This window comes from Centruroides vittatus, unplaced genomic scaffold (assembly GCF_030686945.1).
Source record: "Centruroides vittatus isolate TY-2023 unplaced genomic scaffold, ASM3068694v2 contig_370, whole genome shotgun sequence".
Lineage (NCBI taxonomy): Eukaryota > Metazoa > Arthropoda > Arachnida > Scorpiones > Buthidae > Centruroides > Centruroides vittatus.
The window spans coordinates 672,652-693,200 of record NW_027122193.1 but is presented as its reverse complement, the minus strand read 5'-3'; the positions used below and the strand labels follow the sequence as shown (position 1 = coordinate 693,200).

The following is a 20,549-nucleotide window of genomic DNA, read 5'->3' as shown; positions in this document are numbered from 1 at the left end:
TCAGCATTGGCTCAATGATAACTTGCACCCGAAGCAAAACTGATTTTGGAGTCTGCTTCCAGAATGGTTGCCAATACAAAGCACTTCTAGAGCTGGCATTCTTATATGAATGATTTATAAACAATTTTAATGTATAGGGTGTCCACCACAAACCCGACACATTTGAAACTGTTGTAAAAATCTACCGCTCAGGAAGGATGTAAAGTAATGCACATTTTATGATAAAAAACTCAAAAAGTTTTATTAAAGAAATCAATGAACCTCTACATGAGCCTTTTGTTGCATGTAGAACATCGAGTCTATACTCCACTTCCTGCCAGGTTCTTTCAAGCATCTCGGGCGTGACGGCAGCAACAGCATCTTGAACAACAGCACACGAAGATGTTGAAGGACACAAATTTTGACACCAGTGTAAACCTTGTCCTTGACAAATACCCAAAAGAAAAAGTCTAAGGGCGTAATATCTGACGATCGAGGAAGCCACGGTACCGGTCCTCCACACCCAATCCAACAATTGGGAAACTGTGTGTCGAGGAAACGTCGAACATGAGGGCTCCAATGTGGAGGGGCACTGTCTTGCTGGAAAATTAAATCTGGCTGCAAATGCGTGATCTGAGGTACAACAAATTGTTCCAGAATATCTAGATACGTAATGCCAGTCACGGTTTTTTCAACAAAGAAAAAGTGACCGATGATTGAATTCTGTATCAGTTCACACCACACATTTAATTTTGGGCTATCACTATGGATGTGCTCTACAATGCAGGGAGGGTTTTGTGATCCCCAAATTCGAACATTGCATGTATTCACTTACCCAGATAAGCGAAATGTGGCTTCTTTGGAGAAAACAATGCTCCGCCACCTACAGTCACTTTGGCGGGTTTTCAAAATTACCTATACAACTTCCACAGTTTCTCCGCCTAACAGAATGCACGACATCTGATTACTGCCTTGCACTTTGATATGGCAGTCAAAACAAACGTGTCAGGTTCATGGTGGACACCCTGTACATTTACTGTGGTTTATTTATTCTCATTTTGAACTCCTTTCATTTTGCCACTTGAGGCAGTTGCCTTGTCACCTCACTTATTGAACTGGCCTTGAGTATTGTTTTTATTTAATAAACAGTATGCTGTTTATAACTTTTTTCAACTTGCAACTGTGCTGTTTGTTAGAAGGTGACTGTTATTTCTGTTCTTTGGAAATTGGGCACAACTATTATTTGAGAATGACCATTAATGGAATAAATCTGGTAAATTTTCTCACTGTTATTATTATTTGAACACACTCAATTTTAATACAGAAATATATTATAATAGCATTTTAATTATAATTAATTTTGTAATAATATATACTGTAAATTAATAATTAAAAATCTAATTTAAAATTTAAATATTAACTCATGTATATAATAAAAAAAAATTACCTTGTCCCACTTTAGTGTGGTCAGTTTTTGGCAGCAAAGCAGACACATAATCATTTTGTTTAAATAATTTCCAATATTTGTTAGTCCCAGCTTCTACTTCCCATGTGCTGCAAATATCTTTTTCAAATGAACATCTTTCATAAAAATCTTCACAGAAAGCATCTAATTCATCACTGCCATCAGTGCAATCATTTGAAAAATCACATTGTAATGAATTCTTTATACATTCTTTATTATTACACATAAACATATCTTCATCGCATTGTGTTTTATCCTTTTGTATAGCAGCAGGAGGTTCGCATTGATCAAATGAAGGTTCGTCAATGGCTATTGAAGTATCGTATATTTTTGTTGCTTGAATTTCCATTTTCGATTTAACTGCATTGCTTAAATAAATATTGGCTTGACGCCACTGACTTGCCGGTTTTAAGCTTTCACCTAAAGCAATTCAAAATTAAAATGATAGATTAGCCTTATTGTAAATATTGCTAATTTTTTGAAATTAAATCTTTTACTTATTGTATAATATATAATATAATATAGTAATATTTTTTTAGAATCATTATGATTCTAAATGATCATTCTCATAAATAATTATAATAGATGTTTATATAATATTGATGTACAGTTATTTAAAAGAATTTTAAGTACTCTAAGAAACTGAGATTTGTTGAAACAGTAAATTAAACTCAGAGTAGAGAAGAATAAATTTAGATTAATAAATGTTAATAGCTAGATTAATTAAATTCTTTTATCTAAATGGGTATAAATGATATTCAAGCAAAGAATGAACAAGAAAATCTTCTATCTCGATGTACGCTAATTTATACTTCCTGCTCTCCAGAAGTCGGCCTCTTTCACGTGTCACTCCTTTGGACCAATCAGAATGCTTCACACGTGGCACTCGAGAAGAGGTGGTACCAGGGAAAAAAAGGAAGGGAAGGTTCGTGCGACACACCGTACAATGCAAGAACACACGATACAGAAAAAATGAAACATTAAAGACATATACAAAAAAATAACAGCACATAGTCACGTAGCACTACAATTGAAAAGCACTTTGTGATTTAAGGTTTGAAGAATAAAATTTGATGTGAAATATTTGAAAGAAACAAAATTAAAAATTTGTATCATTGAATATCATTGAACAGAGTTACAATATAAAGTAAGATCTGAATAAATTACTTAACATTTGACACAAAATTCAGATTCATAAAGAAAAAAACATGTACAAAACAAAATACAATTAAAAATAGTAAATTTGAATTAAATCATACTGAATAGTTTTCATTATATCAGAGATATTTAGCAGTATGTTCTAGTTTTAGTAATGATAATACTACTTATTTTTAACATTAAAGAAAATGTAGCAGTTTAAAATGAAATTTTTATAACTAATTAGTTTCTCTGCATTTTTAAACTGTTACCTTAATTTAAAATTGGCAGTGACATGAACAAATGAAAGTATTAACTTTTTCAATATTAATAAATAATTAAAAATTTATAATATTTAAATTAAATATTAAATTTTATGATAAAAAGTTTTATTAGAAGTTATGATTAATTCCTTGCCTAAGAAATCCTTAAATTCATTAATGGATGAATGTTTCCAAGAATCTTTTTCTAGCTTCAGATCCTCTTTGCATGTTATTGTTTCGACATTTTATATCCATTCATAAAGGGTCTGAAACTAAGGGTGCGACTATGCAGACGGGAGCGAGCAAATTTTCCGAGCGAGCGAGAATATGTGGCGAGAAGAGGCGCAACACGATAAATATCAAAACCCGTCAGATATGTGGGAGAACCAGAAATTCGCTCTCGCCAGCATTATTTCTCGCTTCTCGCTCGTGCATGGTTTTCCTTTGCGAAAACTAAATCGCTCGCAACCTCTCGCTCGCTCTAAATTCGCATCTGCATAGTCACACCCTAAGAGAAAACTCTTGGAAACATTCATTTATTATTGAATAGACGGGTGTTCTTAAGCTGAATTTATTATATCTCTTAATATGAATTGAAAGGTGATGACTCAGTTTCTATATATTCTCAGTAAGAAATTTTATTACCTGTTAAATCAGGATACCATGGCTGACTCTGAGATAGGCCATCCATAATTTCTGAACTTGACTGAACTGTCAGTGGACAATGTAATATATCACAATAATACCACAATCGAAATTTGCACTGAGCATGAGTTCTAGATATAAATGGGGTCTCCAAAGTAGTAATATCTGATTTTTGTCCGAGACTGCTATCGGCAATGACATACCAACCGGTTTTATTTCCTTTAGAATCCGCTGCAGGATGATCCTAAAATAATTATTGAATTTACTAAAATAAATAAATACTTTTGAAGATTATTTCTATATATACATAGCATAATAAACAATAATTTTATTATTTTATATTTAAAACTAATAATGATTGCAATTAGTAACGAGTGAAATATTTTTCTGTTTTTTTGAGGCTCATGATTACTTTATTTTATATTGTTATCATAAACAATAAGTTTCACACAAACCTTTCACTCTTTCTCTACCAGTTTCTTAAGTCCATTAATGATTTTTTGCGAAAGTCCATCATTTTGTGAAACTTATTTAAAGAAGCTCTAGCTTTCGGTGCATGGATTTGTTATCATAAACCTTGATGCTAAATGGTAAATGGATGATTCCTTAGAGTTTTGTAGCAGTTTGCCATATTTTTTTCTTGTCTTCTCTGCCCATCCCATTTTACATGCTCTTATCACCCTTTGTCCGATGTTATGTCATTGTTTGTATTCAAAGTAAACATGCCATGAAAGACGTACCCAAGCTCGAGCGAGAGTGGCACCGGGCCGAGAGGGACATTTGTGCGAGGAGATGTATGAAGCTTCAATTAAAGCTCAAGAAACTACAGCACTGAGTGAGACTTGAAGTGTTCGGCCACCTACCGGCAAGATATTGTTTGTATATTTACTTTAAGAGTTTTAGATATAATTGTAACTCGGTTATTATTAGTCCCACTATTGTAAATTGATTCGATTTGATCTTTCAGAAATTTTGGTTAAATTAGTCATAATAGTCTACACCCGTTGGGACATACGTGAATTCAATTTGTTATCTTACTGGATTGGCTATTATCCAAGGTCTAGTAGCGACAGTTTTGTTTTATTAAATCATTTTGTTTGTCAAAAGGTGTTTGTGTGTGTTTCTTTTGTCACTTTCCCCAAACAAAGTTCAAAGGTCACTTTGAAACTTAATAGTTTAGATCAGGTTTGGGTAATCTGAAGCCCCGGACTGCATATCCATGCCTGATCTACACTCCAAGACTTTTTTTACAATATACACACTATCAAGATCCTTAAATGTATTTACATCATCAGTAATTTATAATAAGTCCTTATGTCCAGTGAACAAGTCACAAAGCTATAAGAAATAATCTTGAAAAATATATTCATTGCATTCACGTTTCCTTTAAAATCTACAATTTTCTTTGTGTAGAATTAACATAAAAATTTCATTTGACGTTCAGCACTTTAATATAGAAAGGGTTATATTGGTAGATATGTATTATTAACTCGTATATTGATAAATGCAACAAATACTAAACTTTTTTGCTCAAACTGTTACCAAATAAAACTACTCAATATTTGCAAGTCTGCAACCTGAGGGCCTGGACAGGGTCTGAATCCTATACCAAATGTACTTAATAATATTTTAATAACGAGAAAAGAATGTGTAAAATAAATGTCACAAATGTGTAATGTAAACAATAAACAATCAACCCTGTGAGAACTTGAGTTCATATGACTCGTGGATTGGAAATCTAATAAATATTGATCTGAAAAATTGAGCTTTGACCCTGACGCTTGTAAAAATGACCAAATCTCAGCAAAACTGGAGAAAAATTTTTTTTTTAAGAAAAAACTATCACTTTATAGTTGTTAAAGTCATTAACTATTGTGTTATAATTGTTAAATCAGGAAAGAAAACATCATAAATAAAGATGTGAGCCAAAGATTCAAAGTTTGATCATCACTATTCAGACGGAGTCAAATCAAATTGATTACTAGAGAGCAACCTTTCTTATGTCTGATTTGGTTGACTAATTTCACTTAGAAACAAGAAAGGAACCAATTGGGATGTGAAGAGAGAAAATTGAGACCAATAAAATTACTTATTTTGGGGATAAAACCTTTAAAACCTCTGAATTTCAAGGACACAAGAATCCATTTTCCCTTTCTCATCCCATTTGTCCTCTGATGCAGAGTAAGTTGAAGGCAAAAGGGACATATGTTGGTGTACTTCAACTTCATTTTTGTTCTACTAATCACAATATCTGACTTCCAACTAGTCTTCCCCTGAGCTGTCTGATCTCCATCGGATAACCTACAACAGTAAATTACAGACTGAACTTTCACATTTTTGTTTTCTGTCTTTGAGAAGTTCTTAACCAAAATTGTGTAAGCATTATACATTATTCAAATAAATGAGCTATTTTGTAAAATTGATCTGTGCTGGTGTTGACAGTCACATCCACATTACACTTGCATCCCTCATTCATCTTTACAAAACTTCAATGAAACATCCCCTTTTCTCCTCCCCATTGGCATCTCACAGTAACAACAAATACTGTAGATAGGTTAACTATTCATATCTACAGTATTTCCTAACAAAGCACTGATCTTGTGAAATGACAATTTGCATCTTACCAATGAGAGATCAATGTTCAGTTTACAGAAAATGAGAGGAATGTTCATTACTACATTGACTAATGATAAGTAGCATTTGAATTGTAACTAGAAAACATCACTTTGAGTCTGTTAAAAAATGTGGGAGGTCATTTTAAAATTTGACTAACAGCAAGTGTGAGTCCTTATTAGACTTTTACCGACTTCAACCTTGATATAAAAGACAAGGAGAGCTTAAATAGTGAAGAAATAAAAATATTAATGTCCAGACATATCTTGTGTTTACTGTTTAACTTTTATACTACATTCCCCTTTATTTCATTCCACATGTAAACAAATTCACATGACTGAAGCCCATCCTCACTAGATACAGGACTATGAATAGCTACTGGAGTATTTAGATGCAAAATAAATTAGTTTTATTTGAGAGTCACTTTCTCTCCCAAACACAAAGTACTATTTAAATTTGACATTTTGGTAACTATACAGAAGAAAGTTCAGTGAGTTCAGAGAGTGAAAACTGTCTCTGAACTCACATTTGAAGAGTCAGTGAAAATAAAGGCAGTTAATGTTAGTGATTGAAACTAGCAATCACCTATCCATCATGCAATTATAAATATCACAGATAGTTCCTCTGTTAGACTAGATGTCGCTTGTCGGAGAGATTAGTAAAAACTAGTTAGACTCGCATAACTGGTTATATAACAAAGAAACAAATAATACACAAAGATTACACTGTCTTGACTCACGAAAGGTCAGCACCAAAAATAGGAGTGCGAAACGAGGTCACCGTCCCCGAGGGGTCAACGGCGCCACCAACCTTTTATTACGTAACGGAAGAACGTTTACAAAACATCGCGACACAATTGTTGTACATAACGATATCGTATAACATTTGACAATAATTTTGATCGTCGATTCCAACACCTCCATTGGCGGAAACCTGTTGGACTCCCAACTTAGAGGGATTTTTCTCATTTACTTGAAGGCAATATTTAATGTTGTTGTCATGTCACACAATTACACATTTTGTCTTGTGTTCTTTGCATGTTGAAGACTGTAATGCAAACGACATGGCCGATTATATGAATGGGGTGGAAAGAATGAGGTTTTTTAATCCCAAAAGACACGTGCGAATAGACCATAGATAAGATATTCTAATACTCAAGTTTACAATTTACACTTGATATCATCTTTTCAAATTTTATTAACATATTTCAAATATTCAAATAACTACTAAAACCTTATTCAGTTCTTTAAGTTTTTTTTAACACTTTGTACAAATCATCAATAAAAATAATAAAAAATTTGACATAAATTGAAATCACATATTGTATACTTACTTTTATTTTGCTATCACTTGCTTTGGTAACAGTCCAAGTGAATATATTATCATTTATATCTCTTTTAAATCTTTTTGATCTGATTTTTATTTTCCATCCACATAAGTTATTATTTACAAACGTGCAGTTTGGTTTTACTGAAAAAATGATTTTACATGAATTAAAATTAAAACATTTTACATTATTTTAAAAGTAATATCCTCCAATATGAAATACATAAGGATAAGGTAATCAATAAACAGTGTCAAAATAAACCAATATAATTATAAAAATAAATAGATTATTTAAAACAATGGAGTCAGAATTTATTTATATTACTTAATTGTAGTATAAATACACGAAAATTCAAATTTGCCTTCCTTTCTGACTTATGGAGGACAAATGATTTCTCAACTCTAAAACATTTACTATAAATGAAATAGAATTAGAATTAAAAAGGCTAAAAAACCAGTTTTTTGTAGAGAGAAAAACACTTTTTATTACTTCACACTTATCCCCAAATGCATTTTGCCAGTACACTGGCCCCCTCAGTAGGGCTTATTTTTAAAATACACAATACAGTTCAAATTGCCAACTATGATAAATATCCATTATTAATTTCTCACTCTGTGATTACAACTTATATACCCGACAAGATTTACCCGGCAGTCTGCTGGCATTCTTGTCGGGTATATAAGTTGTAATTGTGGAGTGAGAAATTAATAACAGACAGTCTCCTTTAGGGAGGACAGTCTTTCTTTCGTAAGTTCTGTTCTCCCTCGAAAAGTCTCCTCCTACGTGTCCTCCTTTTTGATATTTGAAGACTAATCTGTAAATCTCCATATTCGATTGATGCCGAGCCGATCCGTTGCACGTGATGTAATGTGTTTGTATTTGACACGACGGTTCGAAGTGCAGCAAGACACGATTATGAAACGCACGTGCTCTGCACAGGAGACCTTGAGAGAGAGCGCTGCATGCAAGTAGCTTGTTTACTTCTTAACAAACGCAACACATCACATGTGCATACAGTAGAGATTATTATAGTGTATTATTGTTGCAATGAATAAAATGTTTCTTTTATTTACAATATTTTTTCCTTCAATTTATTTGTCTCCTCCTTTTCGTCGTAAAAAAGTCAGTCACCTTATTTATGTAGAATAAAAAGTTTTATTTATTGGCAAACATTTTCGAATCACTCCACCACATCTTCAAATTTAAGTAGTTTAGCAATAAAATTGAACTGTACAGTACAGTAGTTGATACTACATTATTTCAGTAATAATTAATTAAACAAAGATTTTATGCTTGAATTTCAATGACATAGGCTAGAAAATGATTGACTGGGAATCAAAAACGTTTTTGGATTCCCAGTTCAAAGTTTAGCAAAAATATATAAAATTTGCTCAGAATGATATTATTAAATAATAATAAAAATAAAAAAAAGCTGTTTCAAGAATTACAAATTTCACTTGAATAATATTTATCCATTTTTTAAACTATTCTAATTAATCTAACAAAATAAACACCAAAACAATAAATTAGAAAGTGATAAATCTCCATAACAATCTAAAAAATTTTTCATACAGAAAGTAATTAAATTTTATATGAAATGTGATAAAGGAGCTTACCACACCCATCTTCATCACTTCCATCGCTACAGTCTACTCTAAAATCACATTTTCTTTGATCGCTGATACAATACTTATCGGCCAAGCAATACCAATAGCCTTCCGGGCATTCTCCTGGTCTTAATGTTGTTTTTATTCCTGAAGGAGTAGTCTCAGTCCAGCCCGAAAGTGATGTTCTTGAAGTAATTCTGAAAAATTAAAGATTTTCATTTTATATTCGACGATACAAAATTATAAAAGATTATTATCCGTAATATATTCTATAACAAGAAAAAACTATACAATTATTAAATATTTTAATAAAAATGCTTTATAGAAGTTAATAGATTTAAATAACTTAAAAGTATAATTGTGGAAAGTGCAGTTGTATCAAATAGCCACGAAGATGATGATAAAATATGATTAAGACAGTACATAATTAAAACAACAATTGATTTGATAAGAAACAGTGGCGTAGCGTGGGTGTCAGCCGCCCGGGGCAGAGGAAAATTTCGCCGCCCCCTTAAATAAAATACGGGGAATCCCTACAAGTCAGTACAGACGGTGTTGTCAGTCACTACAATGAGCAAGATGTCATTATTATACATTCATTGAAAGAAAGGGGATTCTCCATTTACGTCACAGAATAAGTAATGAAAAATTCCGTGCTCATTTCAGTCGGTCCAAATCGTAGGTGCGACAAAAAGATGAAAATGAAATGGTTCAAATTTTTACAAGATATTATTATTATTTATTGTGAAAAAATGCCGCCTCCCTAAAAGTGCCACCCGGGGCAGGCCGCCCCTGCCGCCCCCACTACGCTACGCCACTGATAAGAAATGATAACACAATGCACAAAAGAAAAAATGAATTTGGATGCCAACACTAAGGTGTTTGCCCAGCTCTGCCAAAAAAACAAAAAAAAAAAAGACCCGACACATGGACTCACACGACAAAACAAAACGTCGTCTTAAATTTTGTTAAACAGGCATCTTGTCAGTTAATCGTCGTCTTCATCAACCATTAACTGACACCTCAAGATTCTTGTTGCACAAAGTTGTCAAGAAATTCTACAGTTCCTTGCTATGGTCAGGATTGAACTCTCCTTCCCAGTCTAAAAAACCGTTACCTCTCCCCTTCGGGCCCTTTAGGCATTTTATCTACCCATGGGACAGTTCAGAACATCAAACATCAACCAAGTAAACTAGAATGAGGACGAGAGAAGATTCCAGAAACGGAAAAGACAAGAAGCGAGGACAGAAGCTACAAACTAGAATATTCTAACTTAAAATTATGGCCTACAGCCACATAATTAACATAATAATAATAATAATGAATATTTTCCCTAATTGAATTTTAATAATAAAATTTACTTACTGACAGTCTCCTCTTAGAGATATATCGTCAAGAGCGATTACATCTTCATATCTGTTACCAGTTTTTCCTTCAATAACAATTTGAAAAGGAGAAGTAACATTCAGTTGAATAGATGATCGTTTCCAATAATCACCTCTTGATCCTTTCTCGAACCAAACAGGTTTGGAATATCTGTTATTCAATGTCCTGATATAAACTTTCAAATCACTTACTAAGTTACCAAACATATAATAATAAAATCTTAAAGAACACATTCCATTTCGAGTTATTTCTAACACGTCGGATATCAAACGTGCTACTTTATTCGGTGACGATGTTTCGCTTGTAATAAAAATATAATTTCCTTTGTCTAAGAAATAAGTGTGATCAAATGGGGGCCCAGTTTTATATTTAAGACGACTTTTATAAACTCCATTGCCAATATCCCAGTCGATGTCATCATTTTTATCTTGGTAAAAGAATTTCAGGCCCTCTTCGAATGATATTAGGAAATCTTGATCACATCCATTTTCATCTGATCCATCACCACAGTCATCTGATAGATCACATATTAAATCTCTGTCGATACATGCTTTACTTTTTCGACAATAGAATTTAGAAATAGGGCAATTCTTTTCCTCTTTCGGATATGAACAGTTTTCAAATTTTATATTATCTAATGCAAATATTTCATTTGTACTATACACAGTAACTCTACTGAATGATAAACTAAATGGCTCCATTCTTCCTCCTATTCCGACGATTTCATTTATCCATCTACCCGAAAGAGTCGAATCGGCATTTTCCCAAATTATCTCTTCAATATCTACACTAGATATTTTTAAACCGAACGAATTTATGTTTCCAGCAAAAATACAGCCAAAAGTTTATTATGCAAGTTCCTGCCGATATTAAAAATTCTGGGCTTTTGATACCTTTACCAGGAGTCCATTTATCTTGACATGACTTGCAACACATTAATAAATATTTGCTATCTGTAGAATTCAGGTAATCTTCAGTTGGTTCGTCACCCAAGCATCCATTATTTGTAAATGTTGTAATATTCCAGAAAACATCATTTGGTTTCTCATTGGAAATAGTCCAACCACACAATGAATTATCTTCAAAGTCACATTTAGAAGGACACGTTCTTTCGTCAGCACCGTACGGGCAATCTTCTTTAAAATCGCACGCTTTGCTTATAGGAATACAAGATTTGTCGTCGCAAGTAAATTCGTTTATACCACATCTGCCAGGTGGTTGGACAGTGATAATAGGTGTAGTAACAACTGTATATAATGGAGTACATTCGGGTGTAAAAGAAATATCATCAATTGCAATATCACCACGTGGTCCATCTCCTTGTCTACCCTCAATTATCACTTTAAAATTGAGTTTAAAAGAAATAACTACACTTAGTCGTTTCCATTCATCACCTTGTTCACCTGTCACATTTGTTAATTTATTCAAGTTTGTACCTTCGGCTGCTCGAATATATAAAGTTAAAGTGCTTACATCTTCACCGTACATATGGTACCATAATCGAATCTGACAACCTGTAGTACTAGTTGGTAAAAATGTTGTACTAGAAATCGAAGCTGTACGTCTTATTGCTTGAGATATGGAAGAAATATATAAATAATGACCAGATGCATTTCCATATGTATGATCTCTTTCTGGACCCGTTCCTTCAGATAATGTTCTTCCTGAAAACCAAGTCCATTGAAATAATCCATTTTCATGATCCCAATGACAAAGTCCATTTTCAAAATCACATCTTTCTGGATAATCAACACAATTTATTTCATCTGAACCATCGCCACAATCCCTACTAAAATCACATTTATAATCATCTAATATGCAACCTCCATCTTGACATTTAAATTCACCTTCTTTGCAAACACTACTTTCTGGTACTCCACAATCAACGAATGATATTTCATCAATAGCTATATCTCCTCCACTTCGCACGTGAGTTGCAATAAAACTTAAATACCAATTACTATTCTGGCTACCGACGGAAACTCTAAATTTATTCCATTGTTTTCCTTTATCGCGAGTTTCTTTCCACAAATCAATAGTTTTACTATGGGTTAAACTGAGACGGAGAGAACCGTCACCCTCAAAAACATTATTAAAATAATAATAAAATTCTATAGAACATGATCCTGATGCAAGAGGAAATGTTGGCGACTGTAATTTTGCTTGACCACTACCTTTTCTTGAAACATACATAAAATAGCCATTATGAGATACATCACTAGATATTCCATAACCTTGATTTCCATTTTGACGAAGCCATTTATAACTTCCTAAACTTTTTTCTTTCCAACCACACATAGGATTATTATCATCGTCAAATGTACATGTTCCACATTTACTTTCATCTGAAGAATCTTTACATTGGGGAATAAAATCACATAAAAATGCTATATCAATACATTCACCATTATCACAAGCAAATTCTTTGTATTTGTCACATGGTTCGGGTTTTATAACTTCTGTTGGTTTTAATGTTGGGAGTGTTTCGTTGACTTTATTACACCCCGAAGAAAACGATAAATCATCGATAATCCATGCACCGCCATCTGTTCCACTTACACCTTCTATAATTACTTCAAATGCATCGTTAATATGGCTGAGATCAACTACGGCTTTTTCGTAATATTGTCCAAATATTGTCGACGTCGTCCACTCTATGTTCCAGGATCCTTCTTGATCTTGTCGAGTATAAACTGTCAATGGTCCTTGACCTCGATAATCGTCGTATCTTAGGTGCGTAAAACTCCTGGCATAAGTATAGAAGAAACGGAATTTACATTCATTTCCTGATTTAATCATAATTGGACTTCTTAACTGTGCTTCTGCTCCTTCAACACCTCTAGCATAAAAGTAAATATATTTTCCATAAACAGAATTTAAAGTATGATCTCTACCCACATTTGAAATAAAATTATTAATTAAAGGACCAATTTTCCATGTAAACAGAGTGGTTTCTGTGTGTACTATCCAATCACACATATCACCATTGTCAAAATGACACCGTGCTGGAAAATCATCACAGTTAGCAGTTTTAAGATTTTCATCAGAATAATCACCACAATCATCGTTATAATCGCACAATAAATCATTACTAATGCAATTTCCTCGAAGGCACTTAAATGCTTCATTGTCACAAGAAGTAATTTCAGGACGAGCACAATCGGAAAACACTAAGTCGTCAATAGCTAACCCTCCTACATAATATCGCTGATTACCAGAAAAATACACCATAAAACTTCCACCAATTCTTCCAATTACAGCCTCTCCCCGATGCCATATATCACTTTGATTACCTCTTATATTAAACACTTCAGTAAATTTCTGATGTGTGTTTTGTTTTATTACAACACTTAAGGCACCTCTAGAATCTGATAGCATATAAAACCAGAAATTAAGTCTACATGTTGCTGATGAAAATCTTAAAATAGGACTTTTGAAATAAGAAGAAGAAGAATAATGATTGTACATTGAGTATAATGAAACATAAAAACCTTTATCAGGTGACAAATGCGTGTGATCAATGAATGGAGGGTATCGTGAATATCTTGCTTCCATTCTCTTCCAAATCACAAAACCTGGTTCTGTTTCCCAATTACAAAGACTGTTTTCAAAATCACATTCAGTTCCGCATAACTCTTCGTCTGAATTGTCTTTACAGTTTTGATAAAAATCACACATTTCATCGCCAGAAAATCTAATAGTATCATCATCACAAAAGAGTTCAGGAGGATCGGGATTATATTTTTTACAAACATTTTCGGACAAAACAAAATCATCTAAAGCAACAAACTGTTGAAGTGAAGCAGTAAAAGAAACCTCAAATATTAATCTGAATTTTCCTTTTAATATCGAGGTGTCATTTATATAACCTTGACCGTATTGCCATTTATCGCCAGGTTCCAAGGTCCAGTGATTTAATATGTGGTTTGTATTGTCTGCCTTTGAATATTCTGTCAAATTAAGAGCTGGAAGTACAGTTCCTGTTCTATAAAACCAGTAGCTAAAACAATATTGCTTTTTTGAAGTTAAGAAAGGTGATAATAATCGTGCAGATAAGCCTTGTTTATACTGATTATTGTAATACGCATAGAGATAAACTCCAAACTGCGTTTGGAAAGTATGATCTATACTTGTACCTTTATTAAATATTTCTCCAGAACCTCTGAGCCATTCAAATGAAACAGAAGGATCATTCATCCACAAGCAAGTATCTTCCTCAAAATTACAGTCACCTACAGGCTCACAATTTTCTAATACTTGAATATCATCAATAGCGATTGTACCATTGTTTGGAGACTTTCCTATTACAGCTTGAAACACATATTTGAATGGTTCAGAAGAGGTAGGTTCAAAGCTTACTTGTGCTGCATGCCATTCATCTCCTTCGTCACCTTTTTCATTCCATAATGGTTTTATAGTATTACTATATTTAATAAGTACCATTAATGTACCAACATTGCTACCCATTAGATGATACCAGAATCTCAGGCAATTTTTTTCAGGAGAATATACACTAGTTTCTAATTTTGCAACCATATTAGATTTCATCTGTTCAGTAGTATTGATATAGAAATATGAACCAAGTTCAGTACCATATGTATGATCTACTTTTGGACCTTTTGGATATGATAATTCTGCTTGACCAATAGACCAGTTAAAGTCGTCTTCAATAGAATTATGGAATCCACATCCGCCATTTTCTACTGTACATAATACTTCCGACGGACAGTTACCGTAATTAAATTGAATATCGTCTAAAGCTACGTCACTATACAATGTTGCTTGACCTTCAAACATAAGAAAAAAGGATCCTATATCATTTATACGCACCTGTTGATAATTCCATGTTGGCCCCGACGAAGCCGATTTAGTCCAATAACTAGTAACATTATTAGAGTTACCTTCCTTTAATAAAAATGTCAAAGATTTTCTGTCACTTCCGTAAATATAATACCAAAATCGGATACAGGCTCCATCAGAAGTTATTTCTAAAGTATTTTTTGTAACAAGGCCAACTATACTTCTACGATATTTAGAAGTATGATCTAATACGATGTAATGTCCTCGAGTTGACTTAGTTGTATGATCTGTTCTTGGAAGAGTTGATTTTATATCAGAATGACCAGTTTTTATTTCCCATTTGTAAAAGCTATCTTTAGGATTTTCCCATTGACATAAATCAATTTCAAAATCGCAGTCAAAATTTGAGGGTTTCGATGTAGTTATAGGTGTAAAAGTTGTTGCACTTGTCGTAACTATCGTCCCACATTTATACTCTGAGAGAACGATATCGTCGATTGCTATGCCTCTATCAATTTTGTCTTGAGCTACATACGTAACAGCTGACATTCCTATAATGAAAAAGTTATCAATTTCTTCTGTACTTATATCAATTTCTGTATAATTCCAACTGTTAGTAGTATCTGATATGTTACTAACAGAGTCCCAACCTGTACTCGGTGAATACGTCTCTACATTTAATGAACTAGCTTTAGTGTTGAACATATAATACCAGAAACCAAAACAAAGACTGCCTTTTAATTCAATATCTTCACTTATTAAACGTGAATATATTTTCTCTTCTTGATCTGTAAGATATGCATACATGTAATGACCTTGAACAGAAGTAATTGAATGATCATTTATTGGACCTGCTCCGAAATTTGTATCAAGACCTGTACGACGAATCCAATCGATATTAGAAACATCCGTGTCAACCGACCAACCGCAAGTATCTTTTTCAAAATTACACGAGACTAAATTCGAACATTCATTATCTGTAAGTTTTATATCGTCGATTGCAATATAACCTTTTTCACCATTTCCTCTTCTTGCTTCAATAACAATGTAATATCTGTCTAAAGCTTCAAGTGTAGCTTGTCCCTTTCTCCAATGGTGCATGTGATCTCCTACTTTACTAAATATAGGAATTTCATTTTTCAAGCGAATTTCAGAATCGGTGCGTTGATAAATTCCAAGAGTCCCGATGTCGTAACCGAACATATTATACCACAGTTCTATACAAGATTCTCCTATATTATTGTAATAAGGAGACACTAGTTTACTACGCTCACCAAAACTAGCATTTGACATATAAATGAATTTTCCATTAACTGTATTTGTAGTATGATCTGTTTCTGGTTTCTCTTTATTAAATGGCTTCTGTCCAGTGCTTCTTGTCCAGTCTACTGTATTATTAAATTTATATTTCCAGCCACAGAAATCTTGTTCAAAATCGCAAAATGTTGTTTGATGACAAGGACTATCTATCAATTTTACATCGTCAACAGCAATATCTCCTTGACCACCTTTTCTTGTCCTACCAGTTATATATATATTATAATCTTCAGTTACATTAATAGGTATTTCTGCACTCAGCCATTTATTACCTTGATTACGTGATTTTTCCCAGCCTGAATAACTTTTTGTTAAAGTTTCAATATTTATAGATAAAGTTCCAATATGTTTTCCGTACATATGATACCAAAATGAAAAGCATGCGCCTTCGGGCGAAGAAGCAGCCAATAGAGGACTTTTTAATCGTGCAATTTTATTGCTTCCTTTTCCATACTGATCTAAAAATATGTAATGACCTGTTCCGGTTGTATGATCAGTCGTTGGACCCGTAAAATTAGCAAATGTTGTACTGTTATGTCTTAACCACCTTAAATCGGCTTTTTTATCGTGTTGCCAAAAACAGAAATCTGTATCAAAATTACAGTCTGCGATTAGTACTTTAGGATTACAATTCAAGAAACTAATGTCATCTATGAAAAGAGTATTGTTAAATGTTTGTTTATTTCTTCTAGTAAGCTTATATGGTTGTGCTGTTAGTTGAACAGAAGTTGTATTACGATTTTCTGGAATCTTCGATACGAATTCTGTCCATTTATTATTATCGAGGAGATTAAATTCTGATTTTACAAAAGCATAACGTAAACGGCTTATTCTACGTTTTAAACTTAACTGAAATTTTACATTTTTACGCCTGTAATACCAAAACTTTATTTCACAATGAGACGAGATCGCTGGTAAATCGGGACTCTGAAGGATTGCTTTATTATCATAAATTCCATCTCCTACAATAAAATTAACAACGTAACCATTATTGGATAACTGATTTGTATGATCGGTTACATTTGATTCAATGCCAGGTACCCCGGATACTTGTTGTCTTGCCCATCTGAACGCACTTCCTTCATCCGTCCACAAGCACATATCTTTTTCAAAGTTGCATGGGCCGCAGTTTTCTTCATCAGAACCGTCATCACAATCTATAAGAAGATCACATTTTTTATCTTTAGTTATACAAACAACAGAACCAGTGATACATTTAAATTCATTTTCCCTGCAAGGATATGCAGTTGGTCTTTGTGTTGGCTTTGGAGTCGGAAGAGACTCGTTATAATGTATACAACCTGGTGTAATACTTATATCATCAATTGCTATTTCTGATCCGGCATTACCAATGTCACCTTCAAATATAAAGTGAAAAGGTCTGTCATCTGTAATCGAGACTTCTGCACGCTCCCAAACTTGTCCCACACTTTCATGTTTTTGCCATAATGGTTTCCACGACCATCCATTTTCTTCATATTCTGAATATAAACTCAATTTAAATCCTTCTCCAAATAAATAGTAATAAAATCGAAGAGAACAAACACTATCTTTTTTCACAACATAATTAGGACTTACATGCCAAGCCTTTATTATATCTGATGAATAAGAGTAAATAGAACGTAGCATAAGATAACGACCTTTATTATCGAGTTGTTCTGTATGGTCATTCAATGGTCCGATATTAACATTTGGTCTGTAATTCCTAGAGTACACAACTTCCCATTTATATTTACTATCAGGTTTTGGTTTCCATTCACAGAGACTTCCAAATTCAAAAGTGCAGTTTGAATATTTAGCGCATACTTCTTCCGATTCGTCGTAATTATCTCCACAATCGTCAGTAAAATCACAGAATACATCCTCGGATACACAGGCTAAGCTTTTTGGGCATCTAATTTCTCCCTCTTCACATTTATCTGCTTTTTCTGGAAAACCACAATCTTTAAAATTAATATCATCAATTGCAATATAACACGTTCCATACGAATATTCAGCAGATATTTTAATTAAAAATTCTTTTTTTGTACTACCGATGTAAGCTATTCCTTCGTTCCAACTATTTCCTTGATCATTTTGAATTAACCAATTTGTACTTTCACTATATCCAATAGATTTTTTTATTTTAATATTTCCTGTAGAACATTTTGAAAGATAATACCAAAATGTCATTTTACAAGTGGATCCAGATCTTTTAAAACTGCGTTCATTTCCCGGACTAATAAGTAATGATCTAAATCCTCTAGATAAATATGCATACCATCCAGAAGACGAATTAGTTGTTTTATCGACGGTAGGAAATCCACCATAAAATGACGTCGACGACGACGACGAACCGTTCTTTCTCGCCCATCCCGAATAATAATTGTAATAATTCTCGACCGTCCAGCCACAAAATCCGAGTTCAAAGTCACAATTACCGCAGTTCGTCTCGTCTTCTTTCGAGATTTTGCAATCTATTTCGAAATCACATACTTTATCCATATCTATGGACGTATTAGCTTCGTGACAATCAAATTTATTATCTTGAACGTCACTACACAATTCATTTTTTATGGAAATATCATCAATAGCGATATCACTTAAGTTTCCTTTTGTAGTTCCAATAAATAGTATTTGATATCCATCATCAATTTCTAATTTATTTTTATTTAAATTCAAATGTATAGCTTTCCATTCGTTTTCCTGACTTCCTTCACGAGATAAAAGATTTTTACTCGTAATTTTATCCGTTTTACTATTTAGAGAAGTAATATTCACTTGTAAAGAACCCATATCGGCTCCATACATGTGAAACCAAAACGACAAACACTGATTTCTTGTCATCTCGAAATATTCAGATTCGAGAATTCCTACCAAATTTCTTCTTCCTGCTGGATTGGATGCTTTAATATAGATGTAATAACCTATTTAAAAAAGAAATTAATATTTTTATTTATTTAAACCAAATTTATACATACAAATTAAATATAAACTAAATAATGTGTAAAGTTATATACGCACTAAAATTATGAAAAAAATCTGATACAATTAGCTTGTTATAACCAACCAATGGGTCGTCCACGTAACACGTAGCATCCGTATAAATTATACGCGCTATAAATGAAGCGTACTCGATGCCAATTAGTTTAATGTAATTGTTTGTTATTTTAATCGATGTTATAAAAGAAATATCTGAAACTATAAATATTTATATCTAATTCTCATAGTTGTATGGTAGATGATTATTGGAAACAACTGTGGAAATTGAGAATTCATAAAAGAAAACGTGTTTATCGTATAAGTACATATTTCAAAACATTAAATTGCCAGTAATGGCATTTTGTTACGTTGTATGGTACACTGTGAATAAACTATGGAAACTCTGGAGTATTTAGTTATTCCATGACAATTACTGTAAATCTTAAGATTATTTTATTTATGATGAAAACATTGCAGATAACATATAAACAACTACAACAAATTACAAAGTCATGCAAAATCCCAACCCTTTTTAAGTTGAAGAACCCTTTAGAAGTTAAAAAATTGTCAAATCCTATTATATAAGAGCTATTTTCTTAACCGAGAGCCTTATAAATTGAAATTTCTCAGGTTTTTTTGAGGTCTCAGAATTCTGACAGGGTCAAAATCCCCCAACAAGTCAAAATGAAAATTTGACATGCTATAAAATCAGTAATGATCAAATTTGTACAAACACACTGTTATTCAAAGATGACACCGCCAATTTTAGAACGATCTATTTCTTGAAGAAGAAATCTGAAATCTTATCCAAATTCAAAGAATAATGTGCAATGGTCAAAAAATAAACTGGTAAAGCAGTAAAGGTGTTATGCTTTGACGATGAAGGTAAATATGTTTCAGCTGACTTTCAAAATTATCTCAAGGCAAAAGGTGTAACTCATTAGAAGACAGCTTCTTACATGCTCCAACAGAATAGAACATACCACTTCATCTTGGAATCAATGTTCATTGCCATTGACATTGGTGCATCACACACCATTATCCTGAGC

General features: G+C 33.0%; 2 protein-coding genes across 3 annotated transcripts in view; both read right to left on the bottom strand.

The window, feature by feature from the left end:
• LOC136975272 (MAM and LDL-receptor class A domain-containing protein 1-like) overlaps nt 1-11,247 on the bottom strand; it is a gene marked incomplete at its 3' end in the record, with an annotated part of 49,075 nt that extends 37,828 nt beyond the window's left edge. The window contains exons 1-5 of the mRNA XM_067270306.1: nt 10,402-11,247; nt 9,046-9,233; nt 7,436-7,572; nt 3,490-3,733; nt 1,427-1,864 (exon numbers count right to left, since the gene is read on the bottom strand). Coding sequence (XP_067126407.1) covers nt 1,427-1,864; nt 3,490-3,733; nt 7,436-7,572; nt 9,046-9,233; nt 10,402-11,123 — 1,729 coding nt within the window. The remainder of the gene's footprint in view (nt 1-1,426; nt 1,865-3,489; nt 3,734-7,435; nt 7,573-9,045; nt 9,234-10,401) is intronic.
• LOC136975275 (MAM and LDL-receptor class A domain-containing protein 1-like) overlaps nt 11,212-20,549 on the bottom strand; it is a 179,510-nt gene continuing 170,172 nt past the window's right edge. For both annotated transcript variants that reach the window (XM_067270309.1, XM_067270310.1), the window contains one exon: nt 11,212-19,445. In XM_067270309.1, coding sequence (XP_067126410.1) covers nt 11,212-19,445 — 8,234 coding nt within the window. The remainder of the gene's footprint in view (nt 19,446-20,549) is intronic.